The 24,605-nt window shown below is 39.9% G+C and overlaps 1 protein-coding gene across 12 annotated transcripts in view; it reads left to right on the top strand.

The window, feature by feature from the left end:
- PHF20 (PHD finger protein 20) overlaps nucleotides 1-24,593 on the top strand; it is a 73,960-nt gene extending 49,367 nt beyond the window's left edge. For 8 of the 12 annotated variants that reach the window (XM_057376702.1, XM_057376703.1, XM_057376700.1 and 5 more), the window contains 8 exons: nucleotides 73-171; nucleotides 2,010-2,171; nucleotides 4,342-4,511; nucleotides 9,764-9,863; nucleotides 13,616-13,811; nucleotides 16,393-16,792; nucleotides 18,570-18,753; nucleotides 20,256-24,592. In XM_057376702.1, coding sequence (XP_057232685.1) covers nucleotides 73-171; nucleotides 2,010-2,171; nucleotides 4,342-4,511; nucleotides 9,764-9,863; nucleotides 13,616-13,811; nucleotides 16,393-16,792; nucleotides 18,570-18,753; nucleotides 20,256-20,398 — 1,454 coding nt within the window. In that variant the 3' untranslated portion in view covers nucleotides 20,399-24,592. Of the gene's footprint in view, nucleotides 1-72; nucleotides 172-2,009; nucleotides 2,172-4,341; nucleotides 4,512-9,763; nucleotides 9,864-13,615; nucleotides 13,812-16,392; nucleotides 16,793-18,569; nucleotides 18,754-20,255 lie in introns of all 12 variants that reach the window. The other 4 variants (XM_057376711.1, XM_057376712.1, XM_057376710.1 and 1 more) reach the window with 1 other exon arrangement.
- The last annotated feature ends 12 nt before the right edge of the window (nucleotides 24,594-24,605 follow it).

Here is a 24,605-nt window from a genome sequence, read left to right as displayed (position 1 = left end):
CCTTAAGAAAATTAATAAGTAGAATAAATGTATATATATTTTAAACTAATTTGCAATATTGTCTAATTTCAGCTGTTAGAGAAAATGAGAAAAACAAAGAAAGAAAATCCAAAGACTATGGAAGATCCAAGTCAAAGAAAAAGAAAAAAAAGAAAAAGAGGTCTAAGCCTGGTAAAGCTCATTTTTCTTCTGTAGATGAAACTGTCTTCATTGTTTTGTTTTGTTACCTCAAAAAACTTACTTTAAATCACTTAAGAGCAGGCATTGCAGTTCAGACTGCTTTCCTCAMTTAGCTTTTATTTTATTAAGTAGTTGATTTTAAATTGTGATTGGCAAGATAATTTGTTTACTGGTTAAGCCTCATCTTTAATTCTGGATGGTGGCTTGTAGTAGTGCTTGTAATGGCACAGAATAAAAGTCACCCTTTAATGAATATGTAAGTCTTTAAATGGGGCTTTTCCTTCCTCAGTGTTCTTCTATGCAAACTTTTCCCAATTAAGTGGGTGCAGATCCCCTTGATTTTTTACCAGGTACCCTGTGTACTGGCTGTTCTCAGTTATGCTAATTCTGGGGCTGCTTTTATGAATGGTGGAATTTGGAAACACTGCTGAGTCCTCTTTTTCTGCTGTTAACCTTGTTATTTCTTACACCTTCACTTGGGGGGGGGGGGCTATGACAATGAGCCAAATTAAACCTGTTCAAAGCCTTAATTCCTTTCTTAAAGAAATTAATCTTTTTGTGGAGAGATTTAGTAAAAGCCTGATTGAAAGTCTATACTCAAGCTGTGTCCCCCTTCCATGTCTCATGACATGCTGTTGCACCACATTAAAGTGGCTGTAGTAGCAGTGTGTCTTCTCTGTTGGTTTCATCTAAGGAGGCCTGGGAATGCTTTCCTTAGACCACTTCAAGCTTTGAACTTGAAGTATAGGCCCAGGTGTTAATGGTAATGAATTTTTCAGTGCTGAAAATACAGCTGATTGTGGAAGATTTYTTCAGTGAAACATCTAAGGAGCAAGTGTGACAACTTTCTCTGCCTTGGATGGATGTCTGTGGTCACTGATACAGTGCACTTCAATCTGCCATGCATTATTTGTGAAGCTAGATCTCCTTAAGGTGGAGTTTCTGAGACAGAAAGAAAATACCTTATTTTTCTGTTTTCTGCCATGAAGAAATAGGGCAAGCTATTGAGAGAGTGGATGGGAAGAACCATAGGCCRAGTGGCTTAAAACTGTACTGAAGCAAATAATTTTAATGAGTTTCTGATTGTGTGGTGCTCGCAAGTATAGTGATAATACAAAATAYAGTTTGTAGATTTATGCACAAATAGTCCCCATGAGCTGCTTGTCAGTCTGTCCTTGGGTTTTAAGATGTTGCATGTCTTTTTTTTTTTTTTTGTTAACCATTCAATAATTCAGTCCAGGAACTGTGAAGAGTTTTTTCCAGATAACTGGAGGGTGCTGCTTGTAGATGCAGCCAGCCTTGATTTAAATCCAGTGTAGGCCATGGCAGGTGGGGACCTCACAGAGGAACTGTTCAAGGTGTTGTCTTCACATACACAAACTCCTTATCTGGGTTTGTCCATCTGTGCTCCATACATAGACAAGAAAAACGAGTGCTTTCTGTCCACTTTAAAGTCTGTGCGATAGGGAATGTGTGTAGCCTGTGTGAGTATCAGTGGGATGTGAGGGGGAGGTCTCCAATCAGTAGTGCTTGTGTAGAAGTGTCCGTAAAGCAAAAGCATTTGTACATTTACTCAGCCTGAAGAGCAGTTGGCCTGGAAAGGCTGGTCACTTAAACCTTTCTCACTTCTGTCAGCAGTAARCAGTGACTGAGTGGCATAAAATTATCATTCAGACAACATCTTCCTTGCCTGTGGAAAGCTTGCACATCTTGCAGCAGCAGCATGCAGTCCTGGAGCTCTGGGAACTGGCTGCTATGGGCATGCATGGGGCTGTTTCTTCTGTCAACTTTCTTTTGACCATAGATTTTTAATTATTATACTTTTACAGGGTATTCTGGCATGGGGGAGAGCACRGATATCTCACAAGAACTTTCACCTGAAAAATCAGTTGTCCCAAAATCTGTTTCTTCAAGTAAATCGTCTGCSCACCCAAGTACATTGCTGCACTGCGCTGATTCTGGACAGCACAAGGGAAAAKCAAAAGCAAATGGTGAGATGACTCTCCTCTGTGGCTTGCTGGCTTTGTCTTTCATTACCAGTAAATATGTGAGTGGCACTAATATACTTGGAAACTGGCTTCCATTGTGTAAATTTGGCTGTTCTTACTTAGGACTGTCTGTGTTTGCTTCCCCCACCTGACAAGGCTGGACCCAGTTCATTTGCCAGAGCTTGATGTTGCTTTGTTTTGCTATGACTTTACCTTCATCCACACTTTAAGACTGTTGCCCTTATTTCAGAAATCAAGCTCATTTTGCATTTTTTGCAGCACCTTCTTAACTCCTAAAATAACCATGTTCTGACTTAATAATTAAATTTCTTGTATTTCCAAAGGTTTCTACAAAGAACTCGTTCAGAGTTAAAAATGGGTGCTTTGCAAGCTTGCTGTGTTGGAGAGACCCACTGGGTGTGGTGATGTGTAGTTGTTTGAATACAGAAGGATATATTGTTGTAATGACGTTCTGAGCTTCCTAATGAGAAGCTCTTGAGTAGCTGTTAATTGGTGTCTTCACAGTTCACACACAGAACTCATGAAAATCTGGCTGCTGTGTACCAGCTTTCATAATTCTTAATATCCCAGTCCATAGTACTATTTACTGTCACAAGCTAGTACAAGAAAAAAGACAGGTATTTGTTTTTTCTCCTTAAAACTCACAGCTTTGAAGGAAATAATAAATGTATGACAGATTGATTATAAATAAGAACTTTAAATTTGTTACTGTACAGATACAYTGTTGAGAACTATTTTTTTAAATACAACTTTCATTGTTTGTTATTAGAAAAAAGTAAAATTTAACTTCAGTTAATTCCCTGTAACAGGCAAAACAGGAAGCATTGAAAACTACTGAAGTGGAGATGGTGGTAATGTCTTGAAACATGTTTTGCAAGTCTGAGCAGTTGTATTTCTGRAGTATATCAACCATAGAACATAGGCTTTAGTAACTTGGCCATCAGTTGCTCAGACTTCTTTTGATCAGTTCTTAGATATTGAAAGTGGTGAAAAATATCAGAAATTAATTTATTTCATCCTTTTTACAATTGTTTTATTGCWTTTTGCATCTACAGAACTTGGGCCYAGATAAACAAKATCTGGTGTAAATAAAACTRTGTAATATGGAAGGGCAGTGTGCCTAACTTGTCATTTCCAGAGTACTTTAGGAAAGAGTATCCCAGTTCAGAGGTGAAATAGAACTTTTAAACATGAAAATAAACYATTGCATTGCGTTCTCAACCCCTTTGAGAACAGATGTTTCTCCAAAAGATGTAGTCTATGCCACAGACTGGTGTTCATTCTGTGATTCTGTGAGCTAAATTATAAAAATAATTATATCCACTGTAGGTGAAACCCCACAGTCCTACTTAAGACTAAAATTTTTGCCTTCTGTTCCCCTCCAACTCATTAAATTATTTTCAAATAATTAAAATACTTYGTCATCTGCCTCTGACCCTCCCATTGTGTCTCCAAGGAAGATGCAGACATTGCTTTAATATTATTGAGGGAAGAATCTCAGTTTAGCAGGCTGTTCAGTAAAGATTTTCTTGGCAGTTTTATTCAATCTAGGGATGCACTAATACTTTTAGTTTACTGTGGGTGCGCTCTGGAAGAAAACCTTGTGCAGTGCACTTCCTGTGAGTTTATAATTGTATCCTAAGCAGAARACTAATTGAAAATAATAATTTCTGAAGCAGGATTAAATTCTGTGTTGGACTCAGTATTTCTGTCATGGAAACATCCCTTTGTGAGATTGAACGTTTCATACAACAGAACCCTCTTGCCTCTTTTTGAGAGCTCTGCACTAGAAGTGCCAAGTCAAATACTGTGCAAATTGCAGCAACTAGTGTGAATCCTATTTGAACATACAAGCCTGGTTTTGTTGTTTATAGTTATCTGTCTGAAGAGACTTTGTGCTTTTGGTTTGAGACCCTTATGTTGACAGCACAGTTTTAATGACTGTTAAATTRGAATAGTTTGAAGGAGCCATTAGTGAGAATATAAAACTTCATTATGTAGTAACCTTCAATAAACTATTAAAATTGTAATATTCCTTAAATTACACTGTGAACTCATGCTTTTAGGAGTGTATATCTGCATACTTGGGATGAGATCTTGAGGGACCTTTTTTGCAATTACTCAGGATTTTATATAAATGCTTCTTGTRCAGATGATGACACCCTGAGTGAGTCATCTATGGATAGCTTGCTTTGGAGTGATGATGACTGCAGTCAGGATGTTGATGTAACCACCAACCCTGATGAAGAAGTTGAAGAAAGTGATTTTGAGATTGTTCGGTGTGTTTGTGAAGTAAAAGAAGAAAGTGACTTCATGATTCAGGTATGAAGTGGAGGTTAAMTGCACATTTCAGTGAATGTAGTGGAAGGTGTCAATGGAAAAGCTTTTGTTTTGTATGTGAAATAAACTATTATTGTCTTCCAYAGTCATAACATTTTTAAGGTAATCTGTCAAGGTAACTGCTGCTGTAGTTAAAACAACTTTTGCTTTATAGTATATTTTGGTATTTTTAATTGAAGGGAGAAAGGAGAATTCACTTCAAGTCATAAATGACTCTTAAGTCATTTGTGAATTTTTCTAAAAATAAAAGACTTCCTAGATTTTGAGAATGCAAATCGGTGGCTTTTTAATCTCTGTGTAATTTAGAGCCTGTTGAGAACATTGCCATGAGATAGTAGTGTACCTCCCRTTCCTCTGACTGGCAAGAAGCTTGACTTATACATACAATTCTCCAGACAGGCTGAACATAAAAGCAGAATCATTAGTTGAGTGTTTTGCTTTAAAGCAGAGCTGCGTTCATCCCTTSTGCAGTAGTCTGCAAATTCAGAGTTCCTAATCTGCATAAGGCCATCTGTCCATTCCACATGTATGTGCTCTTTTYAAACCAGCTTCTGAGAAAACTCTTGAGAGACTTTGCTTATCTCTTCTGCTTAAAATCGTTGATAAAAACCTCCTTGGAAGTTCTCTGCTTACTTACTTTTACTTTTTGACATGTTTGTAAATTACCATGAAATCATTCCCTACATAGCTGCTCTGAACCATCCCACCCAATTGCTATTAATTTCAAGAGCTGAAGTCAAAAAGATCAATTTCCTCCTTCTTTTTTTTTTTCTCTAATTAATTTGCTTTGGGTTTACATGCTATTTCATGGAGCTTTGCAGTGGAAGGTATGATTCTTTCTTTATTAGTGGCAAGTTCATTGGGATGCCACCTTTGTTTTAGTTTTGGATCCTGACAGTGCAGGGTGAAGGGTACCTTTATGAATTGGTAGTGGAGTGTGGAATAATGGGCAGTGGTCAAATTTAAGTAAATAGCACCAGAGTGTACAGGAGAAAAAAGGAGTCTGACAGTAGTGACTAAAAGGGGGTGGATGTCCTCTAAGCAGTTGGCTTATAGAAAAGCAAAAAGAGATAACCTGGAGTGTRATTTTCTGGAAAAAGTAAGTTCAGCTCTAGGTAGGGATTGCAGAATCTAGGGAACTGTCAGCTGGCTGAGGACAGAGCCTATGGATACCTTTCCTTTAATGTTTCGTGGGCTGCTTCTAAGATTGACTTGCTAGGTTGAAGTAGTTTGGGGTTTTTGTTTAGCATATTGCAAAGTTTTAAGTGCTTGAGCTGTTTTATGAAAGAATTGGCTGAGTGAGTAGGTTATTCTCTCTGGAAAAGAGATGCAGAACGACAGCATTGTGATTACCTGCATTTGTTAGGGGGATTGAGGTAATAGGAATTGGGAAGCAAGGAGCTGGTAACAAGATTAAGTGTGGGTGAGATGAGGGTGGAGATTAGACAGGTGGTGTGCTTAAGGTACCAAATGCTGTGCTCTCACAGCTTTCTGTCATCCTGTCTTTTTTTTTTGAAAATGTTTTGAACAGTCTGGTTGTCTTTTATTGATATAGAAATGCCCCAACTGTGGAATTATCATAAGGGGAACCTATTTTCAGCTTTTTAGAGGTGGAGTGCCAAGATTGACATTTCCTTTTGGCTTTATAGAGCAAGACWCAGGTGTAACTTTGTAATTAGGAAAGATTTTTTCCTAAAAAAAGTGTGACTAGGAATCTGTGTTTCCTATTCACACTTCAGTCTGACACTGAGAAATTAATTCAGAGCTGTCTGCTCTAAAGTACTTGGATTTAGATTGGTCCTTTTTATATTAASTTAGGTCATTTTGCTCAAGGTGTGGGTTTTTTAAATAATTTTGTCATTCTTAGTACTTGTCTCCATTGGGATGTTTATTTTACTTTTTAATTTATTATTCTGATGGAAATKTGTTGGCTCCTGCTGGAGTTTGCTGTCAGGAATGAGGGCAGTTTCTTCGTGGATCTGCCTGGAGGTTCATTCTTCCCAGGATACCTGTATTCCCTCATTGCTTACAAGAGAGAGAATGCTAAACATTCTCATGGAGCTGTGCTCGTTTCCATGAATGTGCCAAATTTAGAAATAATGTGGGAAAATATTAATTTTAAACACATCAGSGTCTTCTTGTACATGAAAGATTAGGGACCATTGAGGTTTAATGAAACTCCTATGCAGTTAAAATGAGTTTGTTCCATTGAGTATTTAAACTAATAACTTGCCCCTACATTTGTAAAATTTTATAAAAAATWATCTTTGACCTGTACTTGCCTTAAATTAATTGTCTTGAGCAATTTGTACATTATGAATGTCGTTCATTACACCAGGATGCAGAAATCTGGGTTTGCATTCRTAGAATACAATAGTGTACTGCTTCAGTCAGTAGAAACTAAATCTGGAAAAAGAAGTACAGAAAAATRATGTATTGTTGGTCAGTGCTGTTTTGTTCCAGTCTCTATAACTCTGCAAGGAGATTACTAGGCTTCATTTATGGAGTCTGTGTAAAGCAGCAGTGTAGCATTGCCCTGTGTTCCTTCTGGAGGCACAGCACTTARTTTTTATGGTGASGCCCAAGAAAGTCCWGGCAGACTGTCRTTGTCCCTTCTTTTTGGCTTTTATACCTAAACATTGGTGAATTTGTGTATATGCAGAGTTCTGTGGCTGGATTTGGTGGCCTCAGAGGTSATTGGTGTAAATGGTCTTGAGATATTTTTGTGCTGGAAGGTGAAGCGCTGCTTTAAATGCATGTCTTTTGTGTTTGGTTATTTCTTTTGTGACTTGAATTTCAATTTAAATATTTTTTGCACAATGCTGCATGTTCTTTCTGTTCAAAATCTCCTACTTGGCATGCTCTGGACCTCCCTACTACTACCTGGGCAGGGAGTAGCTTCCCTGTTGCATGAGTGCAGAGCAGTATCCTGTAGCCTGGCAGCCACGGTGTGTTGGAGAACCTGTGGGCTGAAGGATGGACCTGTGCCCTGACAGGTGGATATTTAAGTATCAGTTGAGTAAAATAAAAAWGGTTGGGATGCKTGTGCTGGTTTGAAAGTAAACCAGCYGGAAAAGAACCCCACACAAATACAATTTAATATAAAGATTASARTAAAGGCAATGATACACAAAAACTGGCATAAACCTGCAAAGTCAGACTACATCTGGTACCCTGCTGGTCAGGGTGTGGGTCACAGTCCTGTCAAATAGTGATTGCWGTCCTATTGCAATGATGGTGACAGTTGGGAGCAGTGGTCCTGTGGGAGGTCTGGTCCTCCTCTGGATTTGTCCAGTGGTGGTGGTATCCTAAGTCCCCAAAGTGCCAAGGTTAGTTATGGTCAGATACAGCAGGAATGCTCAGTGCCTCCCCCTGGGCAGGAAATTTCAGAATGGARTGATGTAATGCTGTGAGTCACAGGATATTTTGGGCAGTCCTTGATACCTMGGCCATTACAGCTGCCCCTTGGTGCCATTGAGTCTTTCTGGCCTCTGGCAGATGACTCCCTTTAGGCTGGGTGTGGTTATCAGCCGAGTCAATTTGTGAAGACAAACACTGCCCTGATGTGGGGGTTTTGACTCTTTCCCTCATCTGACACTGCAGCCTGGGGGGTTGGGTGTGCACTGTACAGCTGTTGCAAATGACCCACTATTAATATTCAGCAATATTCAGCAATACCCAATGTCAGCAATCATGTAGATGAGAGTGGAATACATAGTTTGGTTATAACCCCATATTGTAACCCAGGACAGAAGGCTTCACTAGAATTCTGGAAAATCACTGGGTGCAGCCCTGTGCAATATGGCATGATATATAGGATGCAGGTGTAACTAGATCGAGGAGCTCCTTTCCTATTTTTAGCACAGTCTGGTTTTCCTAAATTTCTTTTCTTTGTTTTAGAACACCTTTTTATGGCTCTAATCTGTGAAAGGAAGATGGTCTCTGCCTTTTTTTGAATATATCTAACTGCTTTAGGACTATTTATCCATTTTGTAAGGCAAAACATTGTTGGTCCCATCCTTCAGAAACCTGTTTCTCTCTAACCTTTTACATTTTCCATTCCCAGAGCTTCTGTTTCTTCCATGTTTCTTCCATGTCTAGACCACTCATTTAATGCAGTGAAATATTCAGAATTTGGTTTTCCTTTTCTGTCCCTCTTAGCTTGAGGAAGGGAAGCAGATCAGAGCAATAATAGAAGTGGTATTGAACACAGGTGAAATGTTTAGCAAGGTGGCATCTTTGTAGGTCARTGAAGAGCTTTGCAGGTGCTGTTAAGGTTTGGTTTAGCTCATATTGCAGACCTGTACCAGCATTGACAACATCTCTGCTTTTGGYTTTTGCTCTAAGAAGTGAAGGGTATATGATCTCTGGTCTCACTGCTTGGTAAAATAGTAATTTTTAACTGACATTAAGTTTCCAGTCAAAATTGACTTAATATTACGTGGGGTTTTGTTCCATGTTTCAGTGGTCTGTAGTCTACAATCAAAATTTTGTTTCATTAAAATACTGATGGGGGGAGAAAATGACAGAAACAAGACGTGAATATAGTATTTTCATGTTCTAGAACTGCATTGGCTTTAAGAAGTGACTGCATTTTAAATAGTGTAACTGTGCTAAATAAATCCAAACTACTTTCAGTCTTTGCCACTRTGATTGCCCTGCCTTGGAAAGATGTTGGAAGCTCTTAAAGCTGATGCAACTGCATCTGCACTGCAGATTTATGTTAGTAGAGCTACTTTTGAAGTGGACAAAATGTTGGAGGTACAAGAATCAGTAAAGCATAATACTGGCTACTCCTCTGTGACATAAATATCTCTGGAATTTTGTAATTGAATATGGTTTACTGTTCAAGGAGGAAGCTTTTGAATTTGGAAAAACGGATCTGTTTTCTAAAAAAAGTTTGATTTCACTGTTTGCTATCCTGGTTGCATGCACACRTGTCTTACGAAAGAATTTAATCTCCAAAGGGAATATTTTTATATCTTTCAGGATCTCTRCTTCCACTTTTTAGTTGTCATTCTCCAGAAACAGAAGTGAGAAAYGTGTGGGAAGGGCTCACATTGTTTTATAGTCTGATTCTGTAATGTATTTGCTTGTAACTGGARGGTGGGGTGTGGATATTAATGGATCTTTTTGTCTTAAAATATGTAGATCCTGTGTTTCTTAATTGAATAATAGTACAGAGCTCCTTCAGCCTTCATTTTTGTTAATATGCACTTCTTGACTTTGAACAGTGTGAAGAGTGTCTGTGCTGGCAGCATGGAGTCTGTATGGGTTTACTGGAAGATAATATACCTGATAAATATACCTGCTATATTTGCCAAGATCCTCCAGGTACAGAAATTTAAGGTTACAGACCTTTGTTATGTATGTAATCTTCTAGTTTATCTGTATCTGCCTATCTACTATCTCTCTCTCAAAAGTTATACTACTTTTTCCCCTGCCTGTATCTGTCACTGTAGGTTATTTTCAGTTACAGATACAGAAAGTTTAACGTATGTGAATGCCCATGAGTCAGTATTGTGGAATTACAACAGGACAGGAATGGAAATGAATGTTTTCTTTGTGATGACCATCTGTCACATATTTGCTGTAATAAGGATTATAGTATCTTGACTGTGGCAAATGAATGTAGAAAGCATTCAGGAAGCTCAAGCAAAAACTCCTCATGGGCACATCTTGGGGGCTGTGCCTGCAGCTCTCCCCAACACGATCAGGCTTATTCTTTAAAATCAATCAGCACAAGGCTCCTGGTGCTCCTCAGCTGTGGCTCTTGTTGACTTCCTTACCTGCTGTCATGGTTTGATGCTGGTCAAATCCCAGGCACCCATGAAAGCTGCTCAGTCACTCTCCCCTGCCACAGCGGCACAGAGGAGAGAAAAATAAAATGAAGGTTTCATGAGTTGAGATAAGGATTGGGAGAAAACACTCCAAGGGCAAAAGAGGCTCARCTTAGAGACACAAAGTKAGTTTATTGCCAMCAAAATCAGAGGAGGATAATGAGAAGTAAAATGAGCTGTTAAAAAACCTTTKCTTCCCCCAGCCCCTCCCTCCTTCCCACTGATAGCRCAGGGAGACTGGGTGGGGGTTTTGGTCAGTTKGTCACCCAAGCTTTTCTTCTGTGAGATCATGGGGTCCCTCCCATAGGAATCTGTTCTCCATGAACTTCTCYRGTGTGGTTCCAATCTCAAGAGCAKCAGTCCTCCCAAAACTGCTGTGGCATGGCTGCTTCAGCCTGGAAGCAGGGCCCCCTCTCTCCACCAGGTCTCCCACTGGATCACAGCCTCCTGCAGGCATCCATCCCCCTGCTCCAGTGTGGGCACCTCCCCAATGGGCTGTGGGTGGATCTCTGCATCCCCTGTGGATCCCATGGGCTACAGGAGACAGCCTGCTCCACCATGCTCCTCACCATGGCCTGCAGAGGAATCCCATCCCCAGCACCTGGAGAACCTGCTGCCCCTTTCTTTATTGACCTGGGTGTCTCCAGGTTGTTTCCCTCATATGTTCTTACCTTCTCCTCTTCTCTAGCTAGAATTGAAACTGCCCCCCACCTTTGTTTTGATTTTCTTCTTAAATATGTTATCACAGAGGCCTTCCCATCATCTCTAATTGGCCCAGTCTTGGCCAGTGGCTATCCATGTTTAGATCCATTAGGGATTGGCTCTGCTGGACATGGTGGAAACTTCCAACAGCTTCTCACAGAAGTCATCTCTGCCCCCCCCCACTGCTAAGAACCAGGCCATGCAAAATCAACACATCTGTGATAACCTGTATGTTGGTATTACCCTAGGGTGACACAGAGTTGGTTAAGTAATATCTTTTCTCCTAACTAATATCTTTTCTCTCTCTCCTACTTTTAAATGCTGTAGTCTATCTTACACAACAAGTAAAATTACACTTAGGTGAATATGTTTTTACTTTCTACTCCGTGGATTATAAAGCCTTGCTGAAAGTGAAAGTGGGCAAGGTTTGAGCTTGAGTCCATAGGTATCAATGGCAGGAAAATGGGTATCTGTTCTCCTGATGAAAAGACCTTTTTGGTTTATATAGATATTTGGATTGTGATCTCCAGTTTTTTTTGGCTATTGAAAGCTACCAGCTCTTTTGTCCTTTTAATTCATGTCTTTGTGTAGTTGGTTTATTGCTGTTTTTTGTATTCTCAGCAGTGAAGGCATGGTACACTTAAATTTTAAACTTTTACTACACAGTTAGCAATATATTTAAGTTTTTTTTTAGAGTATCTTGCTTCTAGGATTCTATTAAAGACATTTTGCTTTRTGTCAGTTGAAGGTAGTTTTAAATTGAACTAAAATGCACAAGCAAACTGAAGTTGTCACACTTCAATATGAGTGCTTTTGTGCAGAAACTGATTACAGCTTCATTTGCCTAATTAATCATTAACTATTCATTTGAAGATTCTGAAATTCACATTCACATTAATTTTTACCTCTCTTGAAAACGGAGAATATGTCCAACCTTTTGACTGCAAAGATGGTTTTTCAGTGACTCTGCTTTTGTCTTGAAGTGGGCTAATACGCTCTATGAATCTGCAAAATTTTAAAACTGGGTGTGGCTGTTCAGCAAATTCCTATGTAGGAGCTTTCCCCAGTCCAAACTGCTGGAACTTCTAACAGGGCTACTCATTCTATTAGAAATAGAAGCAAATGCACTGTAATTTTGTCTAAAAACTGTGGTGCTATTTTACTCACGTCTGTTTGAGTCAGATGGGAATTTTAACAGATTTGTTAACATTTACTCTTGCTTAAACGTGATCAAGATGATTACTTGGCACAATTGCTCGTGGATATAATCTGGTGTCTCCCCTTAAGGTTATATACCTCAAAAGGGAGCATATTTTACCTCGGGGTACACATCAGCTCAGTTGTTTCAGTGACCTTAAAGTTCTTGAAGTCACTGTTTTATTCTTGTGGACTGAATTCTACTTTCTRTCACCGATGTCAGCTTCTCTAATGSAGAAATAAATGAGGGAGGGCTAATGCAGGTGCCAGGAGTGTCTCCAGTGTGGTTCTGACCATACCTAGAATTCTGCTCGCCTTCCTGCTTGACACAGTGTATGTGCCTGAAAGGTTAAACTGATGCAGCTTTCAAAATTCCTTCTTTCCATATGATGATTTCTGATGCTGTGTAATACCCATGGATTGCCTTGTAGTGCCAACCTCAGCCTTACTCCTCTTCCTAGTAACTTCCTTTTTTTATTTTCTTTTTTTTGTTTTTAGCTTCTCCTCAAGTTAATATTCATCTGCTTATATTTTTGTGACTATGGTTCTCAATCTGTGGTACAATTTTATCTCTGGTTTTATGGGCTTGCTGCCTGGCCTGTACATAGGCAGTGCTGATGAGATGGTTCTCTGGGTGCTGAGCTCTCTGCTGAGAATATCTGGTGTAACTACATTTTACAGAGTGTGTGGGGGGGACCTTTTGTTAAGTATTTGGTATGGGATTTTTTTGAGTGTGTTTGCAATTTAGCAAACTCTTTCCTTGTAATACCATTTGTTTAGCAGTTTAAGTTACTTTTACTGATGCATTTATCACATTCAGCTCCATTCCATTTCTGCTGTTGTTGATATTCCAACCGTTTAAACTAGAATAATCATTATTAGTAGCCTGATGTTTTCTAWCAAAAGTTTGTTTCAAAATGTACTTTTGCACAACTCCAGTCAATATTAATGCTTAAAAACAAGACCACTGGGAAGTTGATTGCCTTTTTCTGCATTTTTCTGTCTGCAGAGAGCTGCATTCAGATGGTAGCTTCTGCCATAACCATGGTTAGACTAGACAGTGTGATATCCTGCTAAAAATACACCTTTCTCAGCCTCAGCTTCAACTGCCAGTTGTGGATGTCCTTTGGTGGAGTTTGGGGTATGAATGTTTTTGCAGTTGAGCAGAGGTTTTTGGCTTCCTGCTKTGCAAGTTCTTCATCTCTTCGAGGTTTTGTCTGTGGTTACAAGATCTTCATTGGTTCTCTTGATAAAAACAAATAAGCTGTTGCAGTACCTGATGWTAATCAGAATTACTACCAGTGACGTAAGCATTTCATTTTAACTCACTCATTACTGTCACTTTAGGTCAGAGGTCCAGCTTAAAGTACTGGTATGAAAAGGAGTGGTTAAGTAATGGTCACATGCATGGCTTAGCATTTTTGGAAGAAAATTATTCGCACCAGAATGCCAAGAAGATCGTGGCCACTCACCAGCTGCTTGGCGATGTTCAGCGAGTGATCGAAGTCCTGCATGGGCTGCAGCTGAAGATGAGCATATTACAGTAAGTATTATTTACCTAGTAAGCATTATTTACCTGCCAGCTGGCATGTTCTCCCCAAGAATTGGACTGCAAGTATAAAAAAAGCCAGAAATTCAGACTTACATTTGTGCTTCTCCATGGATTTATAACATTGTTTGAGTTGCTGATGTGATCTTGGGAAARGACTTGGCAAGTGGATTGAGTGTAAATGGACAATGTGTATAGAAAGGGTTGGGAAAGTGAAGAAAGGAGTAAATTAATAACAACAGCTTTTCCTGAATCACCCAACTAGATTTTAGGTAAGAAGGGGATATACTTACAACCTGTAGCACTACTTTTGCAGCACTTGCCTTCTTCATTCCAAGATATCTGATCATAGCTTGTCCAAGAGGAATCAGATWTTTTTGTTTGGTACAGTATGTTGTTGTGCTGCAGTTGGAGAGTGGTTGCACCTTCAGCAATTTGMAGCACTTCATTTCTGAGCAAAGATCATTTCAGCTACATATGCAGAAAATAAATACTGCATAAAAGGTTTTTTTATATAATCAACTTTTCTGCATATTTTCCTATTTAAAATCATCCTTGGGTTCTGATGACTGAAAAAAACCTTTTTCTAACTCAAATGCTGCGGTTTTACATTTATTGAATTCCGTAATTGTAATTGATCAATTTATCAATTGATAAATTGCACAGCAGCTGCTGTTTGGAAAACAAAGTGATTTTGGCATTCTTTAGACCCTTTCCCCTTATCTGTGGTGATGCAGGAGGTCCACGGACAGAAGTGGATGCTTCAACAGTAGAGTAATGCTTAAAGCACGACAGTAGCCATTTTGACATAAGGTTTTGCTTTTCCRTTATAGGATCCTTTAGTTAGATCTGTAAGTAATTTCTTTCCTCTCTGGAGACTGAAATATAAATATTGTAAGGYCACTTTTTCGGCCTTTTGTTAAGGAATGAGACTTCAGTTTCTGGCTTTCCAGAATTGTGAATTGAGATTTACATAGTATTAAGGTAGGGAGCACTGGGTGCATATGTGATGGTTGCTGCAGGTTTTGTTCCTTTTCTCTCCCATGCTGAAGTCAGTGTGATAGCCTGGCTTAATTAAAGCTGAGGTGCAGTCCTGTTTGGATCATCTGGTTAAAAGCTTCAGCCCCTGTTTTCTTTATCATGATGTAAATCAGAAGGGATTTGAAAAATTGCKGAATTTGAAGAATTATTATACTGTTGATGCAGATCAACAGATGGAGAGGGCATAATTTCACAGCTGCCTACAATTATTAGGAGAGCATTGCTTAGTGTTTCAAGTAGGTGGCAAAAGATCCAAGGTGACTGTGGCAGTGCCGTGGGAGGGTGAACCTTCAGTAGGCAGGAGTTGAAAAGTTACTCAGGTATTAGCATGTGAATTTTCATCCTTAGATAAGGATGCATAATTTTTCAGATAAAATTTCTGTCTTCTGTGAAGTTATCCCTTCTTCTGTTCTGAGCAAAATATRGTGTCTTTGAGGATAGCAGATGAGTGGAGCTGGAGCAAAAAGCCTTGGTAAAYGAAAACCTGACTTGCACTTTTCCAGACATGCCTTCATGATGGCTTACCAGGGACATTCATCCTTGATAGGCCAGCACTGGAGACAAAAGGTGCTTGAATGAAATAGTCTGAGCATGATCTTGGCAACTCTGGTTTCCTCTGAGAGATCTTAAGAAACCTAAGCTGCAAGATGGGTTACAAAGCAGTCACTGCCAAAGTCAAGTGGTCATGTTKTGTTGAGTGGTTTGGTGAACAGCTAGAAAAGCTGGATCAGCTGAATAGAATAAGTCCATCCACCTTTGCAAGGAGGCAGAGAAAGGGGCTTGGGGGCAGCCCCTTCTTTCTGTGTGTAATGCAGGTGCTTTAGAGTCAGGCTTTACTCTGCTGTTCCTGCAGCCAGTGGCAGATGAGCTGCCAGCCCTTTGAAATAGCAGAGTATTCTGCTTTGCTCTCCTTTTAATACTGTTTTGATGCCTGACGCACAYGAGGAAGAATATGAGTTAGAATGCTCACTGTAAATCTTTTGTTTGTTATATATTTGTAATAATCTGATACCTATAGTTGTCCCTTCTGCTGGAATAAATAATGTATTAGTCAATTTGAAGACAATTAAAATAAAGGTTTTTCTAAGAACAGACAAAGGGAACTGTGGCCACCGTGGAACACTGCTACAATGCTGGTGTACCATACCTTACTAAAAATGTCACAGTTAAAATTAATTTCACCTGTTAATAAATTGCAAATATTGAAGCAAAATGCTCCGTGAAGGACAGTATTGGTCAGAAGTTATATGTATCTACCGGCAACTTATTTTTCAAGATTTTCTTAATCCAAACACTTGGCATGTGTACCATGTTATGGAAATAAAAATAGTGAGCATAACAGRGCATTGTAGGAGGATGTACAACTGRGGTCAGTGAAACTATGTTGTTTCAGAGTATTTRGGCATTTTTTAGCAATTACGATGTCTTGAGTATGTAATATTCCAAATAGTCTTACTTTAATTATGTAATAGGATAGTTTGCTTAGTCACTTTGACATTTAAATTGCATGGTTTACTTTTTTATGTTTGAACAGAAATAAAGAACACCCTGACTTAAAGCTTTGGTGTCATCCATGGAAGCATATAACGGTGGATGAAAAAATCCATACAAAACACATCATTCACTTCGAGGAAAACTGTTGCAAAGAGGAGACGGCAAGTTATAGAACTTGGAATGGGACAGTTGAGAAACCCTCAACAATTCCTCCTGTGGAGGAATCTTACATTACMAGTGAACACTGTTACCAGAAGCCTCGGGCCTACTACCCTGCCATAGAGCAGAGGCTGGTTGTGGAAACAAGAGGTTCAGCCATGGATGATGGAGTAAAYAGAATAAGGGAAAATGGGGATGATACCCTGTCGGAGAGGTTTGGCTGGAGTCTGGACCAAGAAATATGCAAGATGGAAAATGAATCCAAACACAATTACTCTAAGGTATTTTTATTAAAATAGCCCTCTCTGCAAATAGCATCTGTTTGCATGTTTGGTAACATGAAAACCTCAGCTTTTTTTAATGCTTTTTGGTCTGTTTGTGTTTAGTTTTTTTCTTAGACTGTTAAATTTAAGTTGCCAGTTAGAATTACAATGTTAACTGTATCAACTCCTTCATTTCATATTATAATTAAAAAATCTAGGTTGGCTTCTGGACCTCAAGTCATTTGGAAAGTGTGGACCATGCATTATGGTCCGCTGGTAGTTCATTTCTGCTTACTTTGTGTCTTAAATATACAAATACACACTAGCAAAAGGAGAGAACAGGCCAAGCATGTATGATACTACCAAATGCATTGGTAGGCCACCTTCTAATTATTTATGTCTTGTTCCCATGTTTCTTCTAATAGTTAATTAATTTTAGGTTCTACAGACAGAGAAAAAAAAAAGGATCAGTGTGAAGTGGTTTTTCTTTTTTTTTTAAGACTGATCATCATGGAATAACCCTATATCTTCCTACTGGAGCACTCTAGGTTTAGCTTTTCAATGCTTGGCTCTCATTGTCAGCTTTGTCAGGTCTAGCAGTGACCTTTCTTTCTCCACCCCAGGGCAAAAATGTTTCTTCTATTGCTTAATACCAATTCATATGAAATGTGGGCTGAGAAATGTTAAAACCCTCTGGAAAATGAATGGAGCCCCTCTGCTAGAGCTGGGAGAGYTGGGGGTGTTCAGCCTGGAGAGGAGAAGGCTCCAGGGAGATCTCAGAGCCCCTTCCAGTGCATAAAGGGGCTCMRGAGAGCTGGAGAGGGACTTGTCCTGGCAYTCCATCCCTTGTCCCAAGGGGGAATGGCTTTAAGCTGAAGGAGCCTAGATTTTAGATGGGACATTGAGAAGAAATCCTTTCCTGCAAGGGTGGTGAGGCCCTTGCAGGTTTCTCAGAGAAGCTGTGGCTGCCCCATCCCATGAAGTGTCCAAGGCCAGGYCAGACAGGCTTGGAGCAACCTGAGGTRGTGGAAGGTGTCGCTGACCATGGCAGGGTTGGAACTAGATGACTTCTAAGCGCCTCTTCTAAACTATTGTACAATTTTTTGTACCCAAACTATTGTACAATTTTATGATTTTATGAAATACTGAGCTCCCTTTTTTAGATTAAAGGTTAGGTTAGCTTTTATTTCATCCATACGTAAGTTATAATTTTGCTACTTTTAACTTCTCTATCAATTGAGATTGTTTTAAAAGAGCCTTTTCCTAACGCTGATATTTCAGAAGGGTGAAGAAAGTAGGGGAGTAGAATGAACATTGTAGTCCTTACCATTGTAGTCAGGTTTTGTAAGGAATGGTAATGCTTGTTTGGAGATGATTCAGGGCAAGTTACAGTAGAATTTAGATTGGATTCATTAAGAAAAACCCCCTTTTCACTGCTGAATTGTTTGCTCTTTAGTTGACTATTGTCGGGTGAGAARCAGCTTCAGCATTCCCTGAGATGCACAGATTTTAGTGCAGGATTTTCCAGATGAAAGATGGTCTGGTGATAACTAAACATGTGTATGTTACCTTCAGAAAACCAGATGCCTGTGAAGTACAAATAGTTTTTAGCACAATACCTATACAAATATGTCAATATTTAGATCTTCTTGCCCAAACCAGTTCAGTGTCTGTGTCTCTCTCACTCACTGGCTTATGATGGGTTGAGCAATTAGCTTGGGGTACTGGGAGGACAGTTCAGCTCCCCAGTTCTCTTTCAGTGTATCAAATACTAATTTCTTAATATTTCTGCTAGGTGAGAGAGTCTGTCTCTAAGAAAGTCTCTCCGGAGGAAGCTATTGAAATGAAATTGCTGGAAAAAGACAAAGAAGGAGTTGTGAACTCGCAGCTGCAGTGGCAGCTTAATCTTTTAGCTCACGTGGAATCTCTGCAAGATGAAGTCATACACAGAATGGATTTCATTGAGAAAGAGCTGGATGGTAAGTAGCATTATTCTAGTTTAAAAAAAAAACACTTTAACTGAACTACCTATTCTAAACATGTTAACCAGAATTTTACTTCTTCAGACCTACAAAGCGATGAATGCTTCTTTAGCACACTTCCTCACAGAAAATAGACATGCTGCTTATGTGGGGGTGGATTTTAAAACAAAGAGCAGAATTTCACAGAACAAGTTCTAATTAAGTCATCTCTAAATAGTTGCATCAGATGTTGTATTGGAACATCTTTGAGTCTTTCTGGGTTTAGGTTTTCATCATTTTCCAAAACTCTTCTGTGTATCTCGATTTCTCTGTTCCTCAGGGCCTTGCTGGCTGTGCTAGCCTATTGTTGGGTGCACAAGGCCATTATCCTTTCCCATCTCTTCCAAGTTCTTCACTTAAATGTCTCTTTAGATTTTCGTAGTAGTGGAAGACTTACAAATCCCTTGTGTTGCGTTGAATGATCCAGGGTAGTTCTTTTTTACACTGTTAAGTGTGGCCATTGGTTGTGTAGTGGTTACAAMAGCAGCTTTACTTGCAGGGGAATCCAATTCTGCCCAAGTAAGAGCTGTCTCTTTGTAAGTAAGGTACTGAAAAGTTGGACAGCTGCCTGGCTGTTTCAGGTAGTGAAGGTCAGTCAGGCCTGTACTGCCTGTTACATAAAGTAAGTAGCTCTGATTCCCAAAAGTTAGACTTTTTGTACCTGCTGCTGAGCAGGGGTCTGTGCAGTGTGTTGCTACTTTGAGCAGGAACTTTCTCACTCCAAGGCTGGATGTGTCAGAAGCAGGTGATGCTGCCAGTTCTGCAGCAGGTGCTGCCCGTGGGTGAAACTCAGCCATGGATCTGGCTGGTGGCAGTGACTGTCCTCAGGGTTTCTGTGTCCATCTGCAGTGCTGTCAACATCACCAGAACTCATCATAGTCCAGCCTGACCACCTTCCTTGTGGCCCTGTTACATTGTCACTTGACTTTTCTCCTGCTCAGTGGGATTTCTTGTTTCCCMCTGAGAAGCTTTTTAGAGCAGGAGTTCATTTTCCTTGTGCAGCAGTCTGTGGTTTGCTTYTGATCTTCGTCCCCATTTTGTGTTACCCAGTTCTGGCTGTCTTGGCCAATTGTGTTCTGTGTTTCTTTCATTACCACAGTCCCATCCTTGATGGCATAAAYTCCCTGTACCACAGTGTCCTTGCCCTGGAATTGACACAGATCAGAGGAAGCTTACCATGAGATTTCACAATATTTGGTCCAGAGTTTCTTTTTCCTGCTTTTTACTAGGAGCTGCAGYTTCTCCCCTCATCCCCATGTGAATTATTTAGTTGCGTATCAAAAGTTACTTGCAAAAGTTGGTGTAAGGTGTTCAGTTTTATGGTTTTTTTAAATAAAGTTGAAAATATTGCCCACTGCTTTCTCAAGATTCACRAAAGATTTAAAGAATTCTTGTTTTGTGACTTCAGGTAAGCTGTTTGCTGAGAACAGCAGTAGTGACAGTCTTTGTTTTCTTTGCAGTTCTGGAGAGTTGGCTGGATTACACAGGAGAGTTGGAACCCCCAGAACCACTGGCTCGACTSCCCCAGCTCAAACATTGTATAAAGCAGCTGATAACAGACCTGGGCAAAGTGCAGCAGATTGCTCTGTGCTGCTCCACGTGAGGCTGGAGAACACTGGGCTGTCATTGCACGCCAAGCTGGAGTGTCTGATGGAAGCAGCTCTGGATCTGTAAATGACACTAGCATGCTGGTTGCTTGGGATGCAGATTGACTTCAGGGACTTGTGAAGAAGCCTTGTTGAAAGAACAGCAAAAAGGTTATTTCAGGTTCTAGGCAGTTATAATGCTGTGGAGGAGGTCATGCTTTTTGCTCCAGAGGTTGCCTGTTGGTTGATAAGTTACACTCAAATTTTCACTCCTTACAAGTTGCTCATCAAAACGGTAGACTTTTTCATCATTAAATTGACTAAAAGTTGTGCCACTGAAGAACAGAGTTCCAAGAGCCAAAAAAGTTTGGTTGACAGGGGTTGTAAATAACTTTGCATAGTTTAAGTGACTCATGTCATGCTATATCCTTTCTGGTTTATGCATACTAGCACTCAGTATTTAATCATTAGGAGATGTTATAACTGTTTCAGACTTAGTAAGTATGAATGTCCAGCTCTTGACTATAAAGTGTTATGTGGAGGTTAGCAAGTAACAGTGGCCTGACCCACACATCTGTTACAGTAAATAACGTAGCAGGAGGTCACAGGTGGATTGCACTTATTTTCAGAATAAATGATTGTTTTCCGTATTTATCCTGTCACTGTCACATGACTTGGTATTGGGGAAGCCCATGAACGTGGTGTTTATATGCATTTTTGAGCTCTTAAATCCAGCCATCCTGTGCCTCCTGCAGCCTGGTGGGATAGCCTCATTGCAGTAGTGTGGAATGCTGCCAGGAAAGGACTGGAGCCACGCTCTGAATTCAGACTGCAGCATGGTCTGTCATGGATGTGATGTATTTTCTACCCATTTGTTAATAATTACCATTCCGGTTATATTTGGAAATGCAAACTTTTTTCAGTACTCTGGATGTGTTCATTGTAAAGACTTGCTATGAAAGTGTGATTTTGGGAATCAGTTTGTTTTCTGTAAATAAAACCTCAAGATCTATGCATGAGGTGCTGTCCTTGCAGACAGTGAGTGGGGGTTATCATCTTAAGTGGTCTGTGTTCACAAAATCCCTTTTTATACCTTAAGTTTTAATTTTTGGTTTATATTTACTTTGTGATAGCAAGGTGACAAAGCTGCTGATGTTTGGTYGCATTATGCAGAACCTTTGAAATGTTGTGAGTATTTGAGAGGTTCAAAGTCTTTCAGCTGCAGATCACSGCTCCTGAAATAATGGCTGCAACTTTAGTTTTCCTTCACAAATGTTGCTGAGTTTTAGTTCCCTATAGAACCTAATGACCTGGTTTTGCAGTAAGAGGGTATCCTTAAAAAGTTGGATTCGTTACCTTAATTTTATTGTGTGCAGTGGTACTACCAAAGGGCAACATTCAASAAGAGTTGTAATGGAAAGTCCCATACCTGTTCAAATTCTTAATTTGGAATATAGATGTAATATGTTTATTCTGCAGAGAATAATGTGAACTKGAAATATCCAATATTATTGTAGGAATTCCTATCTCTACACAGTGAATATTTTATTTCTTTCAGAGAACMAAATAATTAGGCTGCTCTAGGTAGTAACTAAGACTTTTATGCCAAGATTCAGTTCAGGGAATAACTTGTCTCACAGTTTTATAGTATTAAGTTGGTATATAGTGAATGCAGCATATGTACAGAAGGAAAACTTGCTTTTCTGTAACACAATTGGAATAAAGCTTACATGGTATTTAAGGATCACTTGGCTCTCTGAAGATGAGACCAATGCTTATACCTTGGCTCGTTCCTGTCAGACCCCTGAGCTCATGTGTAGCTCTAGAGGAGGTGATGTGGCCAGACAACCAGAACAGTGTCAGAGGAGCCAGGCAACTGGTGTTTCTCCAGTAAAATGGACCAGAAAAGGTGTTCCCTGGTTACAGTCTGTAAAGCAGGACACAGCTGCATGGAAACAGCTTGGTTGTGCTCTCAGTCTGAGGGCATTCAAGCCACTCAGTCCCTGAGCAGGCTTCTTGCTCCAAAGGGGGATTTCTTCTCAAGCAATGGCTTTTGTGTGCTCATTCTGTGTTTTTACTTGTCGGTTTATTTTTGCTCAGGGCAGTACTGGAGGTGTGGAAGAAAAGGCAGTTCCCATGGGTAGATCAAGTGGCAGATCCTGGAGACTTGCTTCCCTTCGGTAGTGCTGGGGAAGTCCTTGCAGATAAAGAGTGAAGATATTTATTTAAAATAGAGTAGTACTTCTCATRTTCAGGGAAGATTCTTTATTGTGCTCTGCCTGGATTCATTTCTGTCCCTGGTTTTGCAAGTTTCCTCATTGTTATTTTCAGTCTGGACCAACTGTTCAGGCTGACAGGTCACTTTTTTCTTTAAATCACTGGTAAGTGAATGCAATGTGGAGCCTTGATGAACTGAGCAAACATTGCACTGTGGGTACATGCGTGTTTGTCTTTGTTGATGCACTATTAGAACCAAGGGGCTGTACATAGAATTTTGTTTCAGAGCAATATTTGCAAAACTTGAAAACTTCTGTATCTTGGTGTTTGGAATAAATAAAAATAGGTTTTTGTTGGTTAAGTCTTAGTAAAGTCTTTGTTTAAATTAATGATAACTCAATAAAATAATTTTGGCCTTTTTTCCTTCACATCGCATTGAAATGCAAGTGCTGTAATTTGTCAGGTATATATTTATCTTAACTRTTCCTAAAGTCTGGAAATGATTATTTTCCAGATCTGTCTTCTATAAATATTCTTAATAGTTTGTGTTGGATATTGTTTAATGAGGAGCTCATACGTTTTGTTCCCAAATCCTAATATATGTAATATATTAGTATGTGTGATCTGACCCTAGTTTTTGTTCTTTTTGGACAATCAGCCTGTCAGGACAGCCACAGCAGCTCGGGGCAGAGGAAGCACAGCATTAGCAATGGTGTGAAGTAAGGAGCTCTGGATGCAGTCAAACAATCCACACAGAGAAAATGCATGGGAAGGGGAGGAAGCTGTGGAGGGCTGGAGATGCTGCATACCTGGCACAGGGTGCCTGAAGGCAGGGGCAGGCATTGGTCTGTACCTTCAGGTTCCCTCTCTTCCCTCTCAGTTTCCCCAGTGGGAGAAAAGTAGATGTATTAACTTGTCCTAGCAATATTTTCTTTCTAACGTCATTCTCAAAAAAAAAAAAAATCTTGTGAAGCTGGATTTTAAGGTTGGAGGATGTATCACTACTGGAGCCTGGCATGTGAAGCCTGGAGAGACGTGAGCTACTGTTGGCAGATCCCAGTGTGTCTCACAGCTCAGTGTAATCATGCAAGTCTTTTACCATCACTTAAATGTCTAAATCGGGTTTTAAAGTTGTGATMTGAATTTGAAATAATTCAATGAGATGTGTACTGTGGCTTGTCATGTTTTGATGTGCCCTCTGATTTAGTTACTTACCTGATCTGAGGTTCCTGTAGATGCAGAGACACAAAAGGAGGCAGCCCTCTGTCAGCCTTTGTGTGGGTAGAGTCACCATATTTGACTGAAACATAATTTCTAATTACAGGATCTGCTGTTGGACATTGTCCAGTAGGTGGTTCATGTTCGTGCCCATTCTGATGACAGTGCCCCATCTGCACTTTGCCACCTGGCACTGCTGTTCCATCCAGCTCTGGGGTGCTTGTGGCTGGTCCTTGCTCTCATTTCCCAGTGGGGCTCTGGAGCACTGCAGGCCACTGCAGTTGATCACCAGTGTTTCACAGCTTTGCACTAATTCTTTGGGTTGCACAGCAGTTCTTGTGAAGGGAAAAAACTGTACAGCTCTTGTCTGGGTGATAGCTGCTGCAGGTAACCCTGAACAAGGTCCTGTTGAAACACACGGTTAACAGCAAATACCCCTTTTTTTCCTATTACATTGTAGAAGCAGACACAGGAACTGAAAACAAACAGCAACATGGGGATTCATCTTGTCCTTCTGCAGGGTTTTCCTGCTGGTGGTGTTTGTGTACTGTTGGGGTGTTTGAAAGGAGAGGCTGGATGAGGCCGTGGAGCCTTGCAGTACTGCAATCCTGGGTCTGAGGGGGTTCGTGGGCTCTGTTCCCATCATGGACATGTGGGCTTGTTGTGATCCAGAAAAGCAGAGGAAACTAAGTATGAAAAGAAGTGGATTGAACAAAAAATGGTTGAAAATATTCCCAAAACGAGATAAAACCAAACGAGATAAAATGTCTATGCCAAAAAATGGATATA

The sequence above is a fragment of the Malurus melanocephalus genome, unplaced genomic scaffold, assembly GCF_030028575.1.
Source record: "Malurus melanocephalus ecotype Western Australia unplaced genomic scaffold, MMel_1.1 scaffold_287, whole genome shotgun sequence".
Taxonomy (NCBI): Eukaryota; Metazoa; Chordata; class Aves; order Passeriformes; family Maluridae; genus Malurus; species Malurus melanocephalus.
This window is presented reverse-complemented; position numbering and strand designations above follow the sequence as displayed.